This window comes from Castor canadensis, chromosome 12, assembly GCF_047511655.1.
Source record: "Castor canadensis chromosome 12, mCasCan1.hap1v2, whole genome shotgun sequence".
Lineage (NCBI taxonomy): Eukaryota > Metazoa > Chordata > Mammalia > Rodentia > Castoridae > Castor > Castor canadensis.
Genome location: NC_133397.1, coordinates 33344729 through 33371667, shown reverse-complemented (window position 1 = coordinate 33371667; position 26939 = coordinate 33344729). Strand labels below are relative to the sequence as shown.

At 40.1% G+C, this 26939-nt stretch overlaps 1 protein-coding gene across 2 annotated transcripts in view; it reads left to right on the top strand.

The window, feature by feature from the left end:
- The first annotated feature begins 7418 nt into the window (after positions 1 to 7418).
- Sos1 (SOS Ras/Rac guanine nucleotide exchange factor 1) overlaps positions 7419 to 26939 on the top strand; it is a 137168-nt gene continuing 117647 nt past the window's right edge. Inside the window, exon 1 of one of the 2 annotated variants that reach the window (XM_020161976.2) lies at positions 7419 to 7718. In XM_020161976.2, the coding sequence (XP_020017565.1) occupies positions 7632 to 7718 (87 nt within the window). In that variant the 5' untranslated portion in view covers positions 7419 to 7631. The remainder of the gene's footprint in view (positions 7719 to 26939) is intronic. The other variant, XM_074049536.1, reaches the window with a different exon arrangement.

Genomic DNA, 26939 nt, shown 5'->3' with positions numbered 1-26939 from the left:
GTAAACTACCTGTTCTGGATATGAATTCTTTTTTGGTTATATGGGCTGCAACCACTTGCTCTTAGTTTGTGTCTTGTCTTCCCACTTTCTTTATGGTACAAATCAATTTATAGAAGTTCTTAATTTTGATGAAGACAAAATTTTTCTTTATGATTTGTGTTTTGGCCTTATTTAAGAATCCTTGCTGGGTCTCCGTGGCTCAAGACTGTAGTCCCAGCTACTCAGGAGGATTGCAATTCAAAGTCAGCCCAGGGCAAATAGTTTGAGAGACCCTATCTCGAAAAAAACCATCACAAAAAAGGGATGGCAGAGTTCAAACTGTAAGATAGTTTGCCTAGCAAGCATGAGGCCCTGAGTTCAAACTCCTGGACCAACAAAAAAAGAAAAGAAAAATCCTTTCTATGCCAAGCATGGTGGCTAATTCCTGTAATCCCCACACACTGGAGGCTCAGGCAGGGGGCTTCTAGTACAAGGCCAGTCTGGATTACATAGGCAGACACTGTCTGAAAGCAATCTACAGATTCAAGATACAGATCTAACGCAATGGAATCTGCAGACTCCATCATTCTTTGCAGAAATAGAAGTCAATCCTAAAATTCATATGGGAAGCATAAAAATGAGAAATGCTGGAAGTGTCACAATGCTGGACTTCAAATGATACAACAGAGCCATAGTAACAAAAACAGCATGGTACTAGCACAAAAACAGACATGAAAACAAGTGGAACAGAAGACTCTGAAATAGACCCATGCAATTACAGCTATCTGATCTTTGACAAAAGAGCCAGAACATATACTTGAGAAAAGATAGCCTCTTCAACAAATGGTTCTGGAAAAACTGTCTATCTATATGCAGAAGATTGAAACTAGGCCCCTATCTCTCACCCTGTACAAAAATCAGCTTCCAATGGATCAAAGACCTTAACATAAGACCTGAAACCTTGAAATTACTACAGAAAAACAGGGAAAACTATAGAAGATGTAGATATAAGTTATTATTTTTCTGACTAGTACTCCAATTGCCTAGGAAATAAGAGCAAAATTGGCAAATGGGACTGCATCAAATTGTAAAGTTTCTGTAAATAGAAAGAAACAGTTACCAGGGCTGGGGGCATGGCTCAAAAGGAAAGTGAAGAGTGCCTGCCTAATAAGCACAAAGCCAAGTTCACATTGTAGAACCACCAAAAAACAGAAAAGGAAGAAAGAAAGAAAAAGAAACAATTGCCAGAATCAAGAGGCAACCCAGAGAATGGGAGAAAATCTTTGCCAGCTATTCAATGGATGAGGGGTTAATATCCAGAATAAACAAAGAGCTCAAAAAACTAAATAGCAAAAGAACAAATAATCCAATTAATAAATAAGCAAAAAGAATTGAAGAAGAAATTTGTATGGCTAATAAATACATGAAGACGTGTTCCTTAGCCATTAGGGAAATGCAAATCAAAACTGCACTGAGATTCCATCTTACCCTAGTCAGAATGGCTAGCATCAAGAACACAAACAACAACAAATGTTGGCAAGGACGGGGACAGGGAAACCCTCATACACTATTGGTGGGAATGTAAGCTAGTGTACCCACTACAGAAATCACTATGCAAGTTCCTCAAAAATCTAAAAACAGACTTACCTTATGATCCTGCCATACCATTCTTGGGTATATATCTGAAGGAGTGTAAATCAATATACAAGAGAGGTATCTGTGCACTCATGTTTATTGCAGCCCTCTTCACAACAGCTAAACTGTGGAATCAGCAGAGGTGTCCAACAAACAATGAATGGATAAAGAAAATATTATATATATATGTATATATATATATAATATATGAATATTACATAGCCATAAATAAAAATGAAATTGTATCATTTGCAGATAAATGGATGGAACTGGAGAACATCACACTGATCAAGGTAAGCCAAGCACAAAAAGCCAAATATTGCCTGATCTGTTTTATTTGTGGAACCTAGACCTCAAATGATAATGGTGATGATGAAAATGGAGCTGTTGGGCACCAGTGGCTCACAGCTGTAATCCTGACTACTTGGGAGGCTGAGATCAGGTGGATGGCAGTAGGAGGCCAGCCCAGGCAAATAGTTCCAGAGACCCCCATCTCCAAAAATAACCACAGTGGAAACCACTCAAGCAGTAGAGCACCTGCTTTGCAAGACTTGAAGACCTGAGTTCAAACCTCAGTCCCATTAAAAGAGAGAGAGAAAGAGAGAGAGAGAGAGAGAGAGAGAGAGAGAGAGAGAGAGAGAGAGAGAGAAGAGAGAGAGAAGCCAGGCACTAGTGGCTTATACCTGTAATCCTAGCTATCCAGGACAGAGATCAGGAGGATCACAGTTCCAAGCCAGCCAGGGCAAATGGTTCACAAGACCCTATCTCGAAAAACCTGTCACAAAAAAGTGCTGGTAGAGTGGCTCAAGGTGTAGGCCCTGAGTTCAAGTCCCCAGTTTTTTTGGGGGGGAGAAAGAGAAATTATTATAATATAAATGTATGTATATATGTATATGAAGAGAGCATAATGAAACCCACCAAACACTGTTTGAAAAAGCAGGGGAAGAAGGGAGTGAGGGGGGTGGGAATATAATGGAATTTGTTCCATATATATTGCATGCATGTATGGAATTATCACCGTGAAACTCCCTTGTATTATTAATTTATGCTAATTTAAAAATAAGGGCTGAGGGCTGGAGGTGTGGCTCAAGCAGTACAGTGCCTCTTTTGCAAGCATGAAGCCCTGAGTCCAAACCCCAGTCCCACCAAAAAAAAAAAAGAAAATAATAACAAGGACTGGCATTGTGGCTCAAGTGGTAGGGTGCCTGCCTAGGAAGTGCGATGCCCTGAATTCAAATTTTCTAGTACTGTAGGAAAAGTTTTTTTTGTTTTTTTTTTTTAAAAGAAGGAAATCTTTTCCTACATTGAGCTCATAAAGATATTCCTTATTTTCTTCTCTTAGTTTTATAATTTTGCATTTTTCATTTAAGTCATTAATCTAAATCGGATTTTTTTGTGTAGAGTGTGAGTTAGGAATATAATTTCATTTTTTTCTATGTGTATTTACCAATTGTCTATATTTAATTTATTGAAATATAAGTTTTCCTTTCCTCACTCTTCTGCAGTACTTGCATAAGTCAGGTTTCTATCTATTTGGCCCTTTTTTGGTCCATTGGTTTGTTTGTCCCTGTGCTGATACCACATTGCTTTAATTACTCTGGCTATGAAATCAGTAGTCATATTTGGAAAATCAAGTTCCTCTATCTTTTTAAAAGGAAAATTAGCTTTATGCTCTTTCATATACAATTTAGAATTAGCTTTTCATAGTCCATGACGAACCGTGTTAGGAAATTGATTAAAGTTGTTTTGGATTTGGGGGTGATCTGTTTGAGAATCAATTACTACATGAGCTGGAGGCACGGCTCCAGTGGTACAGCGCTTGCCTCAATCCCCAGCACCGACAAAAAAACCCAACCCCAACACACACACACACACACACACACACACACAAAACCAAAACAATCAATTACTTGAATCACCTGGGGAAGCTTTTACATTAAAACTGGACACTGTAGGTAGGAATCTTGAAAATAGTGCAAGGAACAGTCTGAAGATCCTTTGATCATCTCTTTCTAATCATACCTACCTATGATCTATCATACCTAGCGTCTTACGCCTATCTTTGCAAAGCAGGGAGGGAGGGAGGGAGAGAACTAGCTAAATGTGAGTAAAAGGTTGGCACTCTGGTCTTCTCAGTCACTATGTTATCTGGTGTACTTTGTGGGGGGAGGACATTTTGTTTGGAATAGTGTAATTGAAAGTAGGGATTGCGAACAGAGAAAGTAAGGAAAGGAATAAATGTGGCTATGTCCCAGAGAAGAAAGGACATTCATTTTGTAACGGCTGAAACTTCTGTTCCTTACGTCTGTTCGACCCTGAAGTTCAAGGAGCTGAGAAGGACTTTAGAGAGAGAGGATGGTGTCTGAGCTGGGGGCCCGCACAGCGGGTGACTTCCACCGTGAGCAAGTACCTGGGGTCTGGGACCGGACTGTGCTGCGGGGATTGGAGAAAAAGGGTTACAAGCATTCCAGGTTCACGGAACAGCTTGTGCAGGAAACAGATAACTGATGCGTTTATAGGAGGCTCGTTCTGAGTAGGAGATTTCGCTGGAAAGACAAGTAGTGGTTCGGTTATGCAAGACCATGAGTGTCTGGTTAAGGACTTTGGACTTTACACTGGGACGGCCAGTGGAAGCTCTGGATCCGAAGTTTGCTTTAGGAAGATCATTGAAGCTGCTGGCGGCAAGGCCAGGGGACCTAGCAGAGCGGTGCTGGGTCAGCGGCGCGACAGCTGCCGTTCCATCTGCAGGGGCGCCCCGGGGGCCGAGCGCCCTCCCCGCCCGAGCTCAGTTGCGCTCGGAGCTCCGCTACTACGCCTGGACGCGCCCGGGTCGGGGCTCGGGGCTCGGCTCGTGCATCTGGACGCGCCCCCGTGTGTGCGTCACGTCCGCCGCGGCGCGGGGCGCATAGCGCTCAGGAGGGGCGCTGTGGAGGCTTTGGCGCGTGCGCCACGGGGCGGCGGCTGGCGGTTAAAGCAGAGGGGCCTGGGGGACATTTGCGTGTAAACCCGCACGCTTTAGCGCCTGTTGTGCTGTCGTCTTACTCTGCACGCTCGTAGGTGTTTCGTTTTGTCCCAAGAGATAAAGGCAAACGGTTCAGAGAGGCTCGTAGTGCTCCCTGACCTTAGCGCTGTCTTCCCTCACGTGAGAAGCATGAGTCTGCACTGCACTTTCCCTCCAGCTGCTTGCGCCCCAGCCTCCCATTCTGGTGACAACCTGTCCTGGCTCCTAAGCTAGACCAGCTCCAGGCTGTGATCCATGTTTCTAGTGCTTGTTCCCCTCTGTAGTTAAATCAGAGATTCCTAGTTGAAGGGGACGTTGGAGATCAAGATTTCCAATCAGTTTTCTGACATCCTGAATGAATGAATGCACACCCTCGAGGATCACCTGTTTTCTGGTATCAATTTATGTAGTCTTCCTGAAAGTTTCCTCCAATGCACTCTGATTCCTTCAGAAATACTGCTGGCGCACAGGTCCTGAGGATACGATGATGAACTAGATAGACAAGACTGTTGATCTCTTGGCGTTTACATTCTAGTGTAACAATTAAAAATCCGATGATCCAGTGCTAACAAAGAAATCTACAGGACTTATGGTAGAAACATACAGATGGAAACTATTTAGACTGAGCAGAGAAAGCTTCTTGGAGGTGGTGAACAACTAACTAGGAGCTCTGGGTTGAGAAAAGATCGAAGCAGGAAAGAAGGTGATTTCTAGGAATAGACAGAAGGCCAGAGTGACTGCAGTGTGGTGAGCCATGGTTGGAGAGGGCGAGAAAACGTCGAGAATGTAAATAGGAGCCAGATGCTCGGCTTTGTAGACTATGGTAAGAAGTTTGAAACGTATTCTAAGAGCAATGAGAAGCCAATGAATAGTTTTCTGCAGAGGGCTGATCTTGGTTCAATCTTGTAGAACCGCAGGAGCCAGTCATTTTCGTTATCACAGTCCTTTAAACATTAGAAGATAGATAGCTGGCATGTTCTTCTCTAAAACCCCTTTCATGCCCCCAACTGCTTTCCAAACTACGGTTCCTCTACTGCTTCTTACACAGAGGATTTATGAATGGATTTCAAAATGACATTCTGAACATGTAAGTGTGGGTAGTTTCTGTTGTTGTTGAAATGTAAGGTTTGTTGTATATTTTAAAATGAAGGAATTTGCCCGTGCCTGTGGCTCACGCCTGTAAATCTAGCTACTCAGGAGTTTCGCTGTTCAAAGCCAGCCCTGGGCAAATAGTTCGCAAGTCCCCATCCCAAAAAACCCATCATAAAAAAGGGCTGGTGAAGTGGGTCAAGCGGTAAGAGTGCCTGCTTAGCAAACATGAGGCCCTGAGTTCAAAACCCCAGTGCCACCAAAAAATAAATAAAATGAAGGAATTTAAGATTCCATTCAGACTTTCAAAGAGGTAGAGTTTGAGAACCATGGCTCAAACCTTACCATCTGCGTGACTGGTTAAGGTGCCCCGGAATAGCGAGATACAATGTCAACTTCAACCCAGGCTAGTTCTCTGAACCGCCTTGGCACTTGTGAAGTGAAACAAGAGAATCGCTACGAACATTAAATGAGGTAGTACTCTGAAAGCGTCTAACGATGAACCATGAGGTGTGCCACTACCAACATCTGCCTTCCTGGGATGGAGGGACGATTTATAGATACTGCTGCTTTAGCATTCCACAAACACTAAATGCCTTTTCGGGGGGAGAGCCCCTGTTTACAAAGATCTGCCCTCCAGGAGTTAATTATCTAGTCGGAAGCCTCCACAGTTAAAACAAAACAAAACATTCATAAAGTGCTGTGGATATGGGAACTGCAGAGGAGGTCTCAACTTCTATTGGAGGTAAATGGTTATTGAGTTCATATTTGAGGTGGGTCCGAACAGAGTGGATCTAACACACACACACAAATCAATACCATACGTACACACTTCATTCCTGATGATATGGAAAGACCGACTGGAAACATGGCAATTACTCCTACTATCCGACAAATACTGAACAGTAGCTTTCGTGAGAGGGAACCTATTTTGGGCAGTCTGTTTAGTAGACACTGCACGCTCTGGGCATTCCTTATCTTCTTGTTGGCGAACAAAGTACACACGCGCGCGCGCGCGCGCTAACAGACCCACACGCCCCTTTCTGAAACCAAAGGCCCAGGATCTCCAGAAGAGGGGTGCATCTCTGGCGGCCGGACCACACAATGGGGACCGATTTACCGTAGCTCGCCATACCCCTTCCCCTGCAGGCCCCACTCTGTTCGGATTCGCTTTCTTGGGTCCTCCGTCCCCCTCCCCCGCTGCAGCTCGGGAGAGCGCAGCCACCTCTTCGCTGCGCGCCCTCCCTCTCGGGTGCGTCCCTCCTCCTTCCCGGGGAGCCGGAAAACCCGGAGAGAACTCGCCTGGCCTGGCGGCGCATGCTCAGTAGCGAGCAGGTTCAGTTCGCTAATAGGAAGCTCCAGTGCTACACCGGCGTCGGCGGCGCCGCGGCGGCAGCTCGGGGCAGCGATCCCCCAACAACGACCTCGGGCCCTTCTCCTCCCCCGCCGGACCCCGGCCCAGCTGCGTCCCGCCCGGAGGCTCGCGCGCTCGGGAGGCCCCTACGGGACGAGCGGGCGCCGCGGCCGGAGCGCCCTCCACACTCCCTCCCCCAGCCGCCCGCTCCGCGGCGGGCCAGGCCCGGCCGGCTCGGGAGCGCAACCCGGTGGCGGCGGCGGCGGCCGCGGCGGAGGGCGGCTCGGGGAGGGGCGGGGGGCTGCCCCGGGGCGGTGGTGCGGGATGCCGCCGCCGCCGCCGCTGGGCTACGTTCGCTCCCCGCGGCTGGTTCCTGTGTCGGGTTGGTGGCCGGGTGCGGGCCTCGCCCCCCAGCCTCCTCGCCGGGGCTAGCCCGGCCGCGCTGCGCCCCGTGGGGGCCGGGCCGTCCGGTGGGGCCGCGGCCCTGTTCCGCGCTGCGAGCTCACCCTTTCGCGGCTCCCGGGCCCGGCCGCCGCCGCCCCTCTCCCCGCCCAGAGGCGCCCCGGGGGCACCATGCAGGCGCAGCAGCTGCCGTACGAGTTTTTCAGCGAGGAGAACGCGCCCAAGTGGCGGGGGCTGCTGGTGCCTGCACTGAAAAAGGTGAGGAGCGCGCGGAGCCCCGCTTCTCCGGCTACGGTCCCCCGGCGCGGGGGCTGGGCGAGGGCTGGGAGGCGGGGCGCGCAGGGCCCTGAGTCGTCCTGATCTCGTCGCCCCTCCGAAGGGACCGCGCACCCTGAGAGGTCTCCCCCACCCTCGGCTAGCTGTGGGTGTTGACATTCCCCCAGTGCCTGTGGAAAGGAAGGCCGCAGGAAGCCGGGGAGAGTTTGTCCGAACAATCCCAGCACCGAGAGGTTAATGCCCTGCCCCTTGGTTCCGAGACTACAGTTGGAGGAACCTCGGTTTTCAGTGGAGGTCAAAGCAGGCCACCTTTCCGCCTTCTCGGTCTCACGGAGCTGCTGTCAGCCTCCCGGTTTTAGGTGTCCAGCATGCTTGTTTTACTGGCTCGGGAATGCTCTGGCCATAATGCTTGCTCTAAGTAATTGCGAGCCTGCCAGCCAGCAGGAACCTGGCCTGCTTTGCTCGCCCTCAGTAATAACTCTGTTCTCTTCACAAACCGGGGTGGTGCTCATGCCCCTATTTTCAGATTGGTCTTTTTTTTTTTGGAGAGTTTAAGAATCTTGCTACGGTCGTTTGGTTTGCCGTTTCGAATTTTTAACCTTTGTATGTTACTTTCAAGTTTGTCAATTGTTAACTGAAGTTACGGAAATGTTGCTACGTTGTAAAAGCTTCTAAGGCAACAATGTGACAGTAAATACTGTATGGAAACATTTGAAACAGATAATGTTCAAATGGATTTAAAAACAACCAGAATAATTTTGTTCTCTTTTTCCATAGAGATTGCTCTACATTTTTTGAGTGTAAGCAACTTTTATTTTTCTTTTATTTTACCGTTTTTACATTTATTTACATGTGTATACATTGTGCCACCTCCCCCGTGCTTTACTCTTAATAGTGTTTTAAAATCTCTATTTCTTGTTGCTCAAATAATGTTCACGCTATCTGGTTAAAATGTAGTTTTACTCCTACTGAGAATTGAGATCTTGGTGTCTTTTTCATTCTAAACATTTATACTTTTCCAGAATGTCTTAAAAGGTGTCTGATACTTCTCAAAGCCCAGCAACTTTTACTTTCCGTTTTACCCTGTCCTCCCTCTCCCCCTTTCCTACCTTATAGTAGAAACTGGTTTTTAGGGGAATTTGCTCTTATATTTCAGATTTAAGTTACTGATTTTCTCTTCCCCAAGCATCTCACCAGTCACAAATAAAAGATGCCATAAGCCTTACATACTTTATTCATTAGAAATCCCATCAGGCTTCACTCTATCCATTTACTTTTGCTTTACTTGCAAGCTTGACTTCTTAGTTTGTGATAGAAGTGGAATAGTGTGTCTCAGTGATGCTAGAAGCTGGTATCCTGACAGGGCAAGGGGAGACAGAAAAATTGTTTTAAAATATATGAAAAAGCATTACCAGTTTGAGCTCAAACAGTTCCTATCCCCAGTGAACCACAAAGATACCAGTCGAATGCCCTTTGAAGTAGTGACAAAAGTATTGTAGGGGTTAGTAGATTTGGGCTGACTGCCACAGGAGTGGCCCTTGCTGAAATCTGTCCACAGATACATTTTGTTTGACACAGTTTTTTTTTAAATATAGTTGCCAATACTTAACAATGGGAAATATTACATAAAAATCTGAATTTTCAGCTTTCCTTGAAAAATAGGAAAATCTTTCCACGTAGGGCCCACATTCAAGCAAGACAGTAAACTGTGCTGAAGTTGAATAAATGTCTCCTTTTTATGACAGGGCATGTATCTCTAATTTACCACAATCCCAATACTGTTCTTGGCTTATTTAAATAATCCAGCTTTTTACTTTAATTAAGCAGAGATACCCCCGCAAAAGTGATGGGAGGTGAAAGTGCATACAATCTACCTGATGTGTAAGGTTCTTCTATTTATTTTAAAATCCACCATCAGTGATTTTTAAGACACCCAAGACAAGGTTGAACGTATATTTTGTGTCTCAAAACCTGTGTTGTCACCCATCTGCTGGGTACTTCATGGGGGCGTCTCCCTATCTTGAGCTCTTCCTTCAGATTTATTAGACTACTTGTAGGTAGAGTGGCCAACTTGTGCTCTTTTATCTGAGCCACTTTGGACATGCTGTTCCTTTCATCTAGAATGCCCGTCTTTGCCTGGCCAAACACTGTTCATCCTTTGGGATGTACACAACTTCAGAGCTATTCTGATCTCCTCAGGGCTGAGTTGGATATTACTCCTTTGTTTTCTTTTAGCACCCTATCCTAACTGTTAGCAGTGAATTTTAAGTTCCACTTTGCTTGTCTGCCCCTCTTCCCATACAACTAGAATAGAAATGTCTTACCCTCATTTTATTCCCTATGCATGACTGTCTGATACCTACCTTTTAGGCAATCAATTTGAATAAATGGGTAAGGAATACCTAAACTAAAGTTATCACATACCCCTCCTCCACCTATCAGTTTAAAATTTCTTCTTGATTAAAAGCTTTAGTATTTTGACTGGTTCAAAACCTTGGAGTCATCTCTGACTCTCTCTCTCTCTGCATTACTGTCCCCATTCAGGCAAAACCTGTATGTTCATTCCCTTCTCACATGTTCTTCTACCCCTCCCCAGCTGCTCTGAGTCCCCTTCCCAGATTAATGTGATAGCCTCTTAACTGTGCTTGCCTTTACCCATCTTCTAGATTTCAGAAGTTATATTGTACTTCTGAACCTGTCACGCTTTTGTTCAGAATTGTTAATGTCTTTGAACTTAATGTAAGATGAAGTGCACAGTGTTTAGCATGGAGTTTATAGTGGTTGATGATCTGGCTTCATCCTGATCTTCTGACTGGATTCCCTACCACAGTCTTTGCTTCAGCCAGACAAGACTGCCACTTTTCCTGAATATATTCAAAATGTCCCATTGTATCTTTCTCACTCCATCTATCAGTTTAAGCTCTATCTTATCACACAAAATATCATGCTTGCCTCAGAGGAAGTATTGCCCTTAGCACTAAGGATAAAAAGGTAAATGATGTAATCAGAAAAGACTAAGTGAGAACATGATTTGAGGTGGTAGGGGGTGAGTCTGGAAAGAAGATTAGTTTATAGGTGATTTTTTTTTTTTTGTACATTAAGCTGAAGAGTTTGAATTTTGTCTGAAAGATGTAAAGCCACAACAGATCTGAATTTTAGAAAATTCACTTTGACCACAGAATGGAAATTGACTTGAAGTAAAGAGAAAAGTTGGAAAGGTAGTTTACTAGTCCAGTTAAGAAGTGATGTGTGTTTGAACTAGGATGGAAATGTGGAGATGGATTGTATTTGAGAGGTGTTTAAAAGGCAGAGTAGACAGCATCTAGTACCTTACTGGGTGATTGGGGAATGTTAAAGAAGCAGGAAGAGTCTTGTTTCAGGTTTGAGTGCTTTAGTTAGGACAGAGTGTAGGAGAAGCCTTTGGGGTGGAGAGAAGAGTGGCATGATGAGGTGGTTTTTTTGGACAAATTGATTTAAAAGTCCCTTTAGGTAATCCAGGTGGACTTTTCCAACTGGCAATTGGTTTTTGATATGTGATGAAGCAAATTTGGAGCTTCTAGGTTTGTAAGTATAAATGAAGCCAGTATTTGTATAAAGACTTACATGTGAATGTTCTTGGCAGGTCTATTTAGCCCCAAACTAGAAATAATCCAAATGTCCATCAACAAGTGAATGAATAAACCAATTGTGACATAGCCATACAGAGGGATAAAAAGGGATGAAATATTGATATACCTGGTAACATGGCTGAACCTCAAATTCAGCCAAAAAAAAAAAAAAAAAAAAAACCAAACCATATACTGTATAATTCTGTTTATATAAAATTCTAGAAAATGCTGACTAATGTTGATCATTGGTTTTAAAAACAAGCTTTTATGTTGACTTATCTTGATTATGCCAATGGTTTCAGGCATGTCAACATATACTAAAATTGGTCAGATTATTTAGTTAGATGTACAGTTTATGTCAGTTGTATCTCAATGCAGGTGTTAAAAAAAACATGGAGCACCCAGTAAAATGATTAGAGTAAGACCGAAATGGGGCTGGTGTCAGAACTGGGGGAGTGGATTGGAAAAAATGTTTAGGAAGCGAACAAAGGGAAAGCAGTGATCAAAGGAGATGGAGAAGGAAGGAGTAAGGCAGAAGGAATGAGGCCCTAGTGTCTGAGAAGCTGAAAGACAAGTTAAGTTTCAAGACAAGAGTTCAGGCTATCCGAAAGTCAAAGTACCTGAAAAGTATTAGATTTGACAGCCAAGGGGCCATTGGTTTCTTATATCAGAGCAGTTTTAGTGTGAGGATAGAAAATGGAGGAACAAGAAAAAATGTAAGATCAGGGAACACATGACCTTTTTCTTTTTCAGATTATTTTTCTAGAAGTTTGGAAATGAAGAGGCAAGAAAAGCATTCAAGGTTGGGAAAGACATTTGTGTAATTTATTTGAAGGTGACAGAACCTTGTTAAGAGCCTTTGGGGCAGGAGGTGGTAGAGAATGCAAGTGAAAGTACTAACCAAAGAGAGCAATGTAGTTTACTTTGAACTGCTTTTCAGATACAATTTCAAATGCTTCATTTGTGTTCCCACTTAATTCTCATAGGATACTACTATCACTTCCAGTTACAGGGTTGAAAACTGAGATTTGGAAAGGCTAATGTTCCCAACTAATTTTATTACAGAGTTTGCATTTTTAAACATATGGCATGCTACTCGCAGGGGTGGTGACATCCTTTTCTCCAAGATTGGAATGAAAGTGATAAAGTTGGGTTTGATTGGGGGGGAGAGCAGAAAGTTTATGCTTGGTATCCTTTATTTTCATGATGAAGTGAAAGGCAGATCTGTTATATAAAGTAAGGAGGGGAATCAGTAAGGAGTTTAAGAAGAATGATGAAATTTTGAATTTGATGCTGTGTGTTGGAGGTGGAGCCAACCAGTGATTTAGAATGGGATTACTGAGTAGTGTGCTTGTGGAGACCATAATTTTGGAGTAGCGTTGGTCTGGTTGTGAGATTTTTCTCCAATAGTACTCGTCAGTTCAGGTAAATGGGTATAGAAGATAGTTGTAGGTGACTGCAGTAGAGACTTAAGAAGGGGTATTTCAGGTGATAGGAAGGAGTAAGACTGTAAAAGAGGTAAATGGACTAAAGAAAAATGAAGGCTCCATGGCTTAGAAATCTTTTTTTTTCTTATTAGCATATAATAATTGTACAGAGGGGGATACATTGTAATATTTACATATGTGCTTACAATATCCATTAGTTAGATTTACCCTCCATCATTTTCTCTCCTCTTTCCTCCCCCTTTCTTAGAACAATTTCAACAGGCTTCATTCTTCTATTTTCATATATGAATACAAAATACATCTACCATATCCACCCTCATTCACCCTTTCCTTATGCCCATTCTCCTCCCACTGGTACCTACCCCTGGAAAAGAAATGTTTTACCCTCCTGTCCTTCATTTTTTTAAGTGTATGTTGATAGTCCAAGGGGGTTTCATCTTGGCATTTCAGACCTATATTTATTGTGCTTTAATAGATTAATACCAACTTACTTTTTCTTTGTCACCATGCTCCCATATTATAAATAGTGCTACAAGAAACATGGGTGTCAAGTGGCTCTATCATATCCTGATTTACATTCCTTCAGTTATATGCCCAGGGGTGGCATTGCCGGATTATATGGTAGTTCTATTTTCAGTTGTTTGAGGGACCTCCATATTGCTTTCCATAGTGGTTGAACTAATTTAATTCCCACTAAGCAGTGTAGAAATGTTCCTTTTCCCCCACATCCTGGCCAGCATTTGCTTTTGGTTGTGTTACTGATGATGGCCATTTTGGCTGGGGTGAGGTGGAATCTCAGTGTAGTTTTGATTTGCATTTCCTTTATGGCCAAGGATGTTGAGCCTTTCTTCACATATTGTTGGCCATTCCTATTTCTTCTGTTGAGACTTGTCTGTTTGGTTCATTTACCCATTTATGCAGTGGGTTGTTGGTTCTTTGAGCTCCCTGTATATTCTGGTTATTGTCAGATGTACAGCTAGAAAGAAAAGATTTTGTCCCATTCTGTAGGCTGTCTCTTTAGTGACTGTTTTCTTTGCTTTTTAGTTTCATGAAGTCCCATTTGTCAATCCTTTTTCTTAATTGCTGAGCTAGTAGGGTTCTATTCATAAAGTTATTACCTATGCAGTCCAGTTTGTTACCTGTTTTTTCCTGGACTAACTTCACCATTTCAGATCTTACATTAAGGTATTTAATCCACTTTGAATTGATGCTAGCACAAGGTGAGAGACTGGGGTCTAGTTTTAGTCTTCTGCAGGTGAATATCCAGTTTTCCCAGCACCATTTGTTGAAGAGGCTGTCTTTTCTCCAATGCATATTTTGGACTCCTTTGTTGAAACCAGATGACTATAATTGTGTGGGTTTGTGTCAGGGTCTTCTATTCCATTGGTCCTCATGTCTGTTTTTGTGTCAATACCATGGTATTTTTTTATTACTATGGCTCTACTATCGTTTGAAGTCTGGTATTGTGATACCTCCAGCATTGCTCTTTTGGCTCAGGATTGCTTTGGCTATTCAAGGTCTTTTGTGCTTCCATATGAACTTTAGGATTGACTTTTCTATTTCTGTGAAGAATGTCATTGGAATTTTGATAGGGATTGCACTGAACATATAGATTGCTTTCAGTCATGTATTGATTTCTGCTGATCCATGGGCATCTTCTAATGTCTTCATTGATTTCTTTCTTTCGTGATTTATACTTTTTATTGTATAGGTCAGTCACCTCCTTTGTTAAATTTATTCTTTGGTATTTAAAATTTTTTGAGGCTATTGTGAATGATATGGTTTTCCTGATTTCTTTCTCAGAGTGTTCATTGTTTGTATAAAGAAATGCTACTTCTTTTTGTGTATTGATTTTGTATCCTGCTATTTTGCTCAACATGCTTATGAGATCTAAGAGTTTTTTGGTTGAGTTTTTAGGGTCTTTCAGGCATAAGACCATGTCATCTGCAAAAAGGGACAGTTTGACTTCTTCCTTCCCTCTTTGAATCCCTTGTATTTCTTTCTCCTGCCTTATTGCTCTGGCTAGGAATTCCAGCACTATGTTGAATAAGAGTGGGAAGAGTGGACACCCTTGCCTTGTTTCTGATTTTAGAGGAAATGGCTTCAGTTTTTCCCCATTTAGTATGATGTTGGCTGTAGGTTTGTCATATATAGCCTTTATTATGTTGAGGAATATGACTTCTATTCCTAGTTTCTTCAGTGCTTTTATAATTAAGGATATTGAATTTTGTTCAAGGCTTTTGCTATATCCATTGATACAATGATGTGTTTTTTGTTCTTGATTCTGTTTATGTGTTGTATTACATTTATTGATTTGTGTATGTTTTACCATCCTTGCATCCCTGGAATGAAACCTGCTTGATCATGGTGTATGATCTTTTTAATGTGTTGTTGGATTCTGTTAGCAAGTATTTTATTGAGGATTTTTGCATCTACATTCATCAGGGATATTGGCCTATAACTTTGTTTTCTTTTGATGCATTCTTTACCTGGCTTTGGTATTAGGGTAATACTGGCTTCATAGAATGAATTTGTACTATTCCTTCCTTTTAAACTTTATGGAATAATTTGAGGAGCATTGTTGTTAGTTCTTCTTTAAAGGTCTGATAGAAATCATCAGTGAATCTATCAGGATCTGGGCTTTTGTTTGTTGGGAGATTCTTTATAATGGTCTCAATTACATTGCCTGTTACAGATGTTTTAAGTTTTTCATGACCTGTTGGTTCAATTTTGGTGAGTCATATGTGTCAAGAAACTTATGTCTTCATTTTCCAGTTTGTAGGAGTATATGTTTTTAATATATACATTTTAATATATGGTCATCTTGATTTCATTGGTGTCTGTTGTAATATTCCCTTTTTCATTTCTGATCTTACTAATTCAGGTCCTCTCTTTTCTTCTTTTAGTTAATTTGGCTACAGATTTGTCACTCTTGATTATGTTTTCAAAGAACTAACTTTTCATTTCATTGATAGATTGTATTATTATTATTATTTTGGTCTCCAATTCATTGATTTTTGTCCTGAATTTTGTAATCTCTGTCTGTTACTTTTTGGATTGGCTTGCTTTTGTTTTTCTAAGAATTTGAGATATACCAGATTATTTATCTGATATCTCTCTAATTTTCTGATGTAGAGGCTTATGGCTGTAAGCTTCTGTTTTAGACTGCATGGTTTAAATTTTTTTTTTTTTTTTTTTTTGGTGTCACTGTGGTTTGAATTTAGGGCCTCATGCTTGCTTGCTGGGCAAGTGGTCTTACTGCTTGAGCTACTCTGCCAGCCCTTTTTTTGTGATTTTTTTTTTTTTTTAGATAGAGTCTCAGGAAGTATTTTGCCCTTAGCTGACTTCAAAGTGTGTTTGTCTTGATCTCTGTCTACTCAGTAGCTGGGATTATAGCTGTGAGCCACTGGCACCTGGTTTAAGAAAGGGTTTGAAAGTTTGTTTTATTTTGTTTTTGACGGTACTGGAGTTTGAACTCAGGGCTTTGTGCTTGTTAGGCTGGGGTGCTACTGCTTGAGCCACTTCTACCAGCATTGTTTAGAAATCTTAATGGGTTAGAAGAGAAGGTTATTGGGAGTAGATAGGGGATTAAAAATAGAAATGATGGCATTTGTTGTGTTTTATAGTTTTAAGATTCCAGAGATGGAGGAGATGAAACATGTAGGTGCTCTAAAATTAGTGTATTGAGAAACAGGTTGTGTGTCTGGATGATGGTTAAATCCACAAGGATTATAGGATGTTTTATAGTGGAGAGAAGACTGTAATCCAGAATTGGCAGAGTGGTTCAGAAATAACAGCATGAAGGATGCTTTAACCAAATGATACTACAAGTGACAAGTACTCCCTACCCTCTCTAAATTATTGTCTACTACATCTGTGGATAAAAGAGGAAAACACTTTGCCCTTCATTGTAGAATATTTTTGTCTTGTGATTGTGTGGTGTGTGTGTGTGTGTGTGTGTGTGTGTGTGTGTGTGTGTGTGTGAATGTGTTGCACTGGGGATTGAACCAAGGGCTTCAAGCATGTTAAGCAATTGCTCTGTTGCTGGAACTATACCCCTAGCCCTGTATCCAAATTTTCACCCTAGCATTTTATTGTGAAAAAATTTAAATACACACCAAAGTTGGAAGATTTGTACAGTGAACAGCAATATACCCACATCATCTAGATATTAATATTTTACTGTGTTTGCCTCATCACATGTCTATACATCTTTCATCTTTCCTTCCATCCATCCATCCATGTTATGTGTGTTTTTTTGTGTGTGTATGTGTGTGTGGTTTTGTGGTTTGAACTCAGGGTCTACACTTTGAGCGACTCCACCAGCCCTTTTTATGTGATAGGTTTTTTTCAAGATAGGGTTTCTGAACTATTTGCCTGGGCTGGCTTCAAACCATGATCCTCTTGATCTCTGCCTCCTGAGCCAGTAGAATAACAGGCATCATCCTATGTTTTGATGCATTACAAAGTTGCACACATCAGTACACTTCACCCCTAAACACTTCAGTATGCATCAGTAACTACAGCTCAGTATTTTTTTTTTTACAGTTCTTCTTGTGCCTTTTTTTTTAAGGAAAAATTTATGTGCAATGGAACACATGTGTATTCATTGTACTGTTTAATTTTTTGACAAATGCATACAATCCAAGGACTCTACCAAGATAGAAAACATCATCATCAGTCCTGAAATTTGCTCCATGTGTCCTCTCATCAATACCTGCCCCCTTCTCCCAGAGACAAGCACTATTTGATCTTTATCATCCTACCATAACTTAATCTTACCTGTTCTGGAACCTCATATAAATGGAATTGTACAGTATATATTTTTGGTTAGGTTTTTGAGGTTGTGTTCTTAGGAATTCAGTCCTTTTTTTCCATAATGTGAATATGTCAGTTTATCCAGTTGGTGGGTACCTGAATGTTTTAAATTGGGGCTATTATGAATAAAGCTGCCTCAAATGTTCTTATACAAGTATTTTTGTAAACATACGTTTTCATTTCTCTTGCACACATATCAAAAGGAATGGCTTATAGGGTAGGTGTCTGTTTAGTTTATAAGAGACAGCCAGACCTTTTCCCAAAGTGGTTGTACCATTTTACATTTCCAGTTGCTCCACATCCTTGCTTGTATTTGGTGTTACCAGTCTTTAATTTTAATTATTGCAGTGGGCTTGTAGTAGATCTCAATATGACTTTGTGTCACCCTAATAACTGATGATATTGAGTATCTTTTCATGTTCTTATTGGCTATTCATATATATTCTTTGGGCAGTGTCTGCTGAAACCTTTTGTCCATTTAAAAATTTTAGCCAGGTGCCAGTGGCTTATGCCTGTAATCCTAGCTACTTGGGAGACTGAGATGGAGATCGGGGTTTGAGACCAGCCTGGCAAATAGTTCTCTGGACCTCATCTCCAAAGTAACCAGAGCAAATGGACCAGAGGTGTGGCTCTTGAGTCACACCCATTTTGCAAGCATGAATCCCTGAGTTCAAATGCCAATCCCACCAAAAAAAGAAAAAGAGTTATTTATATTTTTAGCATTGAATTATAGGAACCCTTTGCATATTCTGGATAGCTGTCCTTTGTCAGGTGTGTGTGTGTGTGTGTGTGTGTGTGTGTGTGAGGTTTTTTTTTTTCCGGTGCTGAAGACTGAACTCAGGGCCTTGTGCTTGCTAGGCAGGTGTTCTACCACTTGAGCCACTCCACTAGCTCCCTAATAGTGTTTTTTTAACAGATAGAAATTTTTAGTACTTTTTTTTTCACTGAATGGAATTTTTTCCCTTTGTTGTTGTGCTGGGTGGGGGTACATTGTGGCATTTACAAAGGTCCTTACAATGTGTCAAATATATTATACTTTAATTCACCCCTTCCACTGCTCTCCTTTATCCCCATACCAGAAATTTTTACTATTAATGGAGTCAAATTTATCATTTATTTCTTTTAAGATTATTGCTGTCTCAGAGTCCTTTGCCTGCCACTAGGGGTTTATTTATTTATTTATTTTTGGTTTGGGTGGTACAAGGGTTTGAACTCAGAGCTTCATGCTTGCTAGGTTGCTGCTCTACCACTTAATAATGAAGATATTCTAATGCTGTCTTCTAAAAACTTTATTAGTTTAGCTTTTATATAATCTGTGGTCCATTTTAAATTAATTATCATGTGTGATATAAAGTAGGAATTGAGCTTTTTTTCTGCTAATATCTAGTTATTTCAGAACTATTTGTTGAAGAGAGCTTCCTTTCCCTATTAGATTGTGTTAGTCTTTTTATAAAAATTAAATTATTTCATGTGTATATATAAATACACATATCTATGTCTGTATTTATAGATCTATTAGTTTATTTCTAAACTCTCCATTATCTCATTGATCTCTGTTGATTACTATAGATTTACAGTTAATGTTAAAAACAACCTTATATTACCAGGAATAATAAACTATGGTAGTTAGCATTGAGTTCCTGCTATTTACCAGTATCTTAGGCTCTTGAGTTTACATACTTCTCTCTGTTCCACACATCAACTTTTAAGGTGCTAATATGTCAGTTTTATAGGTGAGAAAAGATCTTATAACTAATAAGGAATAGAATCAGAGTTTCTGATTCTAGTCAGTAAAGAGGTGGTTAGCTTCTAACGCAACTCTTTTCCACTATACTGAATTGCCTCCTTTGAGTAAACAGTATAGTATAGCATAATGATTTCTGATTGTCTTGAATCTTAAGATTTTAGTGAGTTAAGTTCCTCAGGAGAAAAGGAGGCTGAATGGAGAGAGCTTTGCAATCCCCTACTTTCAGCTTTTTTTTTTTTTTTTTTTTTTTTTGATGTGACTGGGGTTTGAACCCAGGGTTTTATGCTTTGCAAAGGAAGTGCTGTACTACTTGAGCCATGCCTCTAGTCCATTTTTTTGCTCTGGTTATTTTGGAGATGGTGGGGGGGCCTCGACCACTTTCCCTGGACTGGCCTTGAACCTCGATCCTCTAGATCTTAGCCTCCCAAGTAGCTAGGATTACAGGCGTGAGTCACAGGCACCCACCTGAGTTTACCTCTTTTATTCATTGGAGATTCTGCATAGGATTTTATTTGGGAAAAAAGGATTTTACATTTTTAAAAAGTAAGTTTTTGTTTTTTGGTTTTGGGGTCTGAACTCCTGTGCTTGCTAGCCAGGTGCTCTATGACTTGAGCCATGCTCCCTAGCCCTATTTTACTTAGTTTTGGACAAGGTCTCACTTTGTTGTTGTTTTTTGTGGCCTGGGGTTGTTCTTTCACTGCAATCCTTTGGGTGTGGGGGAGGCAGGGTTACTTCCAGGGGTTTATATATTTTTTTGGTTTGGGTGATACTGGAGTTTGAACTCAGAGCTTCATGCTTGCTAGGTTGCTGCTCTGCCACTTGAGTCCTGTCTCCAGTCCTGTTTGTTTATTTTTTTTCTGGTGCTGGGGATTGCACCCAAGGCCTTTTGTATCCCAAGCACATACTCTTACCACTAAGCTATGCTATGTGCCTAGCCCCAAAAAGTAAGAATTTTAAAGGTGCTAGTTAATGGAAAGGTAGCATGGAATGGGCTGAAGAGTAATGGTGTTGGGGTGATAATGGGAAGCTAGGAGATTAGCCTTGCATTCTTTTGTTTGGGCATGATAGAAGTGATATTTAAAAGAAGTGGGAGTTAACCAGCTAAGAATTAAGAGGAGTGTGTTCTAAGGATTTGTGATAGCTTTTAGCATTTTAGTCCTGAGTAGCTGGAGTCTGGGGTATGGGGCCAGATTTTATGAGTCAAATTTTTTATTATGATATATTTGTTGTACAGAGGTCTGATTAGGCTTATATTGTACATTAGTTATATCACCCCCATTGTCTCTCCCCCTCAACCCCCTCCCCACCCCACTGTGAACCAAATTATTGCATTTTATTTTATGAGCACTGGAGAGCTGATGAAGGGTTTTAAGCCCTGACAGAAGTTTTGAAGGTTACTGTTTGGTGGAGCCTGGATGAAATGAGAACTGGACTGTAGGCAGGAAGTCCAGTTAGGAGATTTTTCAGCCATTTGTGGAAGGGATGCTGGTGGTCTTCACTAGGGCAATATCTGTTGGAACAGAGAAAACGGGACAAATTTTAGAGTGATTTTTGAGGTAGATAGGTGATTAATGGACAGGGCAATGAGAGAGGTGTCAAAGAGGATTCCCAGGTTTCTGACTTAGGGGTCTAAGTGGTGATGGTGATGAAAGAGGGAATACTAGGAGAGTAGCATATTCAGAGGGAAACAGAAATCATCAGTAGTACTCTGGGGGTGAGAGCTTGTGAAAGAACTGTGGTAGAGGGATTTACACCTTGAGGGTAGCCTTGTATGGAAGATATGGAAGCCCTCTTTGTTGGATCGTCCTGGGTAATGACAGGCAGGTAACACCTGAAGGTTTAGATGATGTCCATTTCAAATGCCACCTCTTCCCCAAAGCCTTTCTACTACAACTACGTCTCCTAAGTACAATGAATCCGTTCATATCCTCAGTACTTTCATGACTCCTAAAGATTGAATCTTTAAAACATTGTTTAAAATGGCTTTTAAAGATTGTTTGAATCTGTAGACTGGGAGTACATGGCAGTTGAATTGCCTGTGGTTCTGACTTTTCCCTCAAGAATACACTGCTGATGAATTAGGTAAGAAATTTATCAGGTGAAATGCTTGTGAGGGAAGGGGGCAGGAGGCAGGGGGAATTATGAGACTCCAAGTGAAGGAGAGAGGTAAGGAAGAACTTTGGGTAAAAGTGTCTTAGCTTGTAGTGCAATACTAAAGGAGTTGACTGTCATAGGTGTTCCACATCTCTCAGGAACAGACCTGCTATGCTCAGTCATGGAGGAGGAGCCAGTTATCAGGGTGGCCACTGCACACACAGTAATAAGATTTCAGAGTGCAGCTGCTGGGGTCCTCAGAATTTATGCTGCCTGTAGTTAGATCTGAATGGCTCATTCTCATGATGAGCCAGGGTCATCTCTTGATTTTGGGAGGATTGAATTACAGTTTTCCCCTCAAAGTTGGTAATTTGTTTCCCCAAAACCTATTATATTTTTAAAAAGATTTCTTTAGGTGAATTCTTAAAAGTAAAAACTTAAAATTTTCATTAAAATGAATGGTATACAGTTTGTTTCCATAGCTAATCAAATAAACTTTTGTTTCATATTCAATGTTTATATAATTCTGTAGTGCACAAAACCTCAAACAGAACAGTAGGACAGAAGAAAACAATTCAGGTGACACCCTAAATAGTGAACCAGTACTTGAGACAACCCAGCAGTAAGTGCCCTGAGTAGTCCAGCCATACAGCCACGAAGATGAGTCCTTGTTGGCTTCCTTTTCAGGGCTTCCTCAGAAGCAAACAGATGGAAATCAGTAAATGAAATTCCTCATGAAGTTAAATTCTTGTAACAGACTCACACTGGTGTTGAAAGTGGGGATATTCATGGGGGAAAAGAAGAAAAATTCTTTTGGTTTTTGGAGACAGTCTTGTTATGTAGTCTAGGGCTGGCCTAAAACTTGCAATCCTTCTGCCTCCACTAAAAAGAAAAATTTTGGTTTTATGAACCCTGAATTACTCACAGTTATTTTTAAAATAGGTATTTTAAAACTATAACAGTAAGAAGCCACTTTCATGCTGATTTCTACTGGTTTGGTTTTGTTCACTAAATTAATCGAATACTTTATATGGCAAGCATTATATATATAAAATTAAAAGATACATCATTTTTCTTGTAAAACTTGTATCCTTGATTCAAAAGATCTGTAATCCGCTCATATGTGTTAAAGCAGCTTAAGTGCAAATGGGATCAATGTTAGTATGTAGAAAGTAGCTTGGCTCAGGGTTAGAAGGATGTAACACAAAGAATAGTATAGTAGTCTCAATAAGAAACAAGTCGAGGGCTGGAGGTGTGGCTCAGGCAATGCTTCGCAAGCCTGAAGCCCTGAGTTCAAACCCCAGTACCCTCAAAACAATAAAACAACTTGAGTTTTTAATTTGGATGTTTTGTAATAAGCTAACTTAATTTTTAGTTACTCTTATAATTCCTGAGGCAATTTTTTCACATTAAAAAATTATACTTTAATAAAATACTTAGCATTAAATTTTCTTTGATTGTATTGTGAATGTTTTCTCATTTTTAGAGTTATTGAAACAGTTATTTTCTATGCATGGTTCAGTAATTTATAATGGGGTACAGTTACTAATGATTATACTTGTAACTGTTTTATTTAAACACATTCTCAGTCTTATACGTAGACTTAATTTTTCTGTTCAAAGTTTTTGTTGTAAGGTATAACACTAAAATTTCCATTTTAACCATTTTTGTTGCTGTTTTTGAGGCAGGGTCTTTCTATATAACCTAGGCTAGCCTTGACCCCCACAATTGTCCTGGCTCAGCCTCTCAAGTGCTGAGATTATAGACATGCACCGCCATACCTGGCTTAACTATTTTAAAGTATACAATTCAGTGTCTTCAATTACATTCACAATGTTGTACAACCATTGCTACTATCTATTTCCAAATTTTTCATCACCCTAAATAGAAACACTATACACATTAAGCAATAACTCCTCACTTCTCCTTCTCCCAGTCCCTGGTAACCTCTAATCTACTTTCTGTCTATAGTAATTTGCCTATTCTAGATATTTCATATAACTAGAATCAGAAAATACTTGTTCATTTGTGTCTAACTTCTTTCATTTAGTATAATGTTTTCAAAATTCATCCACTTTGTAGCATGTACTGGAATTTCATTCCTTTTTAAGGCTGAATAATCTGTTGTGTGTATAAGCCACATTTTGTTTATAAATTCATCTGTTTATTGACATTTTGGTACTTTCTGCTTTTGACTAATGTGAATATTTTCTATAATTATTTGCTATAATGAATATTGGCATAATGTATTGATTTGAGTCCCTGTTTTCACTTGTTTTGAGTATGTATTTTAGAGTGGAATTGCTAGATCATTTGGCAGTTGTTGTGGTTAGCTGCATATTGTTTTCCATAAAGGCTACACCATTTTATATTCCTATCAGTAATACACAAATGTCAATTTATCCACATCCTTGTCTGCATTTTTTTCTTTTTCTACTCCATTCTAATTGGTATGAAATGGTACCTCATTGTGGTTTTGGTTTGTATTTCCTAATAACTAATGATATTTAGCATGGCAAATGACCATTGGTTTAGCATGCTAATTGCCCATTTGTATATCTTCTTTACAGAGATGTCTATTCAAGTCCATTGCCCATTATTTAGTTTGGTTATTTATATTTTGTTGTTTTTAGGAGAGTTTTTTTTTTAATTATGTATTTTTTGTTGCAGTACTGGGAATTGACCTAGGATACACACACTAGGCAGACCTTCTATTAGTGAGCTACATCCCATTTTCTGTCATTCGTACCCAACCAAAATGTTGGCTTTTTTGTTTCTTAATAATGTCCTCTGGTGAACAAAAGTTTTTTAAAATTTTGACTAAGTCTAATTTATTAATTTTCTCATTCACCACTTGACCTTTGGTGTCATAGGTAAGAGTCCATTGTCAAATCCAAGACCATGAAGATTTATGTATGTATGTTAAGAATGTTTTCTTCTAAGAGGTTTATGGGGTTAGCTCTTATAGTAAGGTTATTCATGTTTTGTTTGTTTGTTTTTAATTGTGCTGGGACTGAAGCCAAGGTCTCATGCATGCTAGGCATTGAGCTACCATTGAGCTAATACCCCAGTCCCTTTTCACTTTATTTTGAGACAGGGTCTCACTAAGTTTCTCAGGCTGGCTTTGAATTTAGGACACTCCCGTGGCAGCCTCTGGAGTAGCTAGATAAGTAGGTTTTTGTGTTTGGTATGAGTTAGGGACAGCTTCATTCTTTAGGATGTGGAAATCCAGTTGTCTCAGCTCTATTAGTCCAAGAGCCTCTTCTTTCCTCACTGACTATAGTTGGCACCCTTGACAAAGATCAGTTGGCCATAGATGTATGCATTTGTTTCTGGGCTCTTCTTTTTTATAGCTTTTTTTTAGTCAGAGTCTTGCTATGTAACCCAGGCTGTCCTTAAGCTTGTGATCTGTCTTGCCTCTGCTTTCCAAGTGTTGGAATTACATACCTGTATCATCAAACTGGGCAATTACAGTTCTATTACTGTAGCATTGTAGTATGTATTAAAATCAGAAAAATGTGAGTCCTTCAGCTTTTTTTCCCCTTTGATTGTTTTGGCTCTTTAGACCACTTCTAATTCCATAGAATTTGAAGACTTAGATTTCTGTAAAAAACACTTAGAATTTTGGTGTTGAATCTATAGATTCCTTTAGGTAATAGTAACATCTTAACAATATTTAGTCTTCCTCCCCATAAACACAGATGGCGTTCCATTTATGTAGGTCATCTTTAATTTTCTTCAGCAGTGTTTTGTAGTTTTAGCATAAAACACACCTTCTTGATTAAATCTATTCCTAGATATTTTATTCATTTAGGTAATAAATGGAATTGCATTCCTAATTTCCTTTTCAGATTGTTCATTACAGTTATATAGAAACACTATTGTTTTTTTTTGGGTTGATTTTGGTACCCACAAATTTTGATGGATTAATTTATTCTAGTAACTTCCTTATGGATTCTTTGAGATTTATATACATACATAGGATTATATTATTGGCAAATAGAAATAGTTTTACTTCTTCCTTCCCAATATTTCAGTGCCTTTTTCTTGTCTACTCTTTTTGGTAGGACTTCAAGGGAAATGTTGAATAGAAGTGGTGAATAGTATTATGTCTTATTCCTGATTTTGGTGGGATAGTTTTGAGTCTTTCACTGTTGAATATGATTTTAGATATGGGCTTTTCATGGATGCCCTTACCTATGAAGTCCTCTTTGGCTCTGTATTCCTTTTTTTTTTTTTTTTTTTTTTTTTTTTTGCAGTACTGGAGTTTGAACTCAGGGCTTTCACATTGAGTCACTCTGCCATTTTTTGTGATGGGCTTTTCATTGTACGATCTCATGAACTATTTGCCCAGGCTGGCTTTGAACTGTGATCCTCCTGATCTCTGCCTCCTGAGTAGCTAGGATTGCAAGCGTGAGCCAGTTTGCTCTGCTGCTCTGTATTCTTACTGCTTTTTTATTAAAGGGGGCTGGATTTTGTCAAATGCCTTTTCAGAGTTAATTGAGAGATTGAGGGCTGGAGATAAAGTTCAATAGTAACTTGCCTTGCATGCATGAGGGCCCTGGGTTCAATCCCCAGCACCTCAAAAAAAAAATGCATTTGAGAAATTGATCATATGCTATTTTATTTTAGCCTTCTTTCTCTTAATATGCTGTATTACTTTTTTTTTTTTTTTTGAGACAGGATTTTGTTATGTAGCCCAGGCTGGCTCTGAATATGCAATCTTCCTGCCTTAGCCTCCTGGGTGCTGGCATTACAGGCACGTTGCCATCCTGTCTTTTAACCTGATTTTTGTTGTTGTTTTTGTTTGAATGTTGAGCTGCCTTTGCATCCCAGAGGATAAACCCCACTCCTTTTAATGTGTTGTTGGATTCGGCTTGCCAATATTTTGTTGAAGATTTTTTCAAGTATATTCATAAAGGATTTTAGTCTGTAATTTTCTAGTGATGCCTTTATCTGGTTTTGGTAACAGGATAATACTGGCTTCATAGAATGAGTTTAGGAAGTGTTTCTTCTGTTTTGTTGGAACAGTTTGAGAGGATGATTGTTAATGCTTTAAATTCATCCATGAAGCAATCTAGTACTGGATTTCTCTTTTGGGAGGTTTTTGATTACTAATTCAATCTCATTACTTACGCTAGGAGTGTTGAGATTTTTTTCTTTCTTCTTGAGTCTGCTCTGTAATTTCTGTGTTTTTAGGAATGTGTTTACCTACCCATTCTAGGTTATCTAGTTTGTTGATAAGAAGTTGTTCATAGTACTTGCTTATAATCTGTTTTATTTCTATAAGACTGATAGTTATGTTCCCACTTTCATTCTAGTTTTATTCAGATTTTTTTTTTTTCTATCTAAAGGTCAGTTTTGATTTTCTTCAAAGAACCAACTTTTGGTTTCATTGATTCCATTTTTCTCTTTTTTATTTTATTTATTTCTACTTTGTTTTATTTCCTTCCTTCTTTAACTTAGGATTTAGTGTACTCTTCTTTTT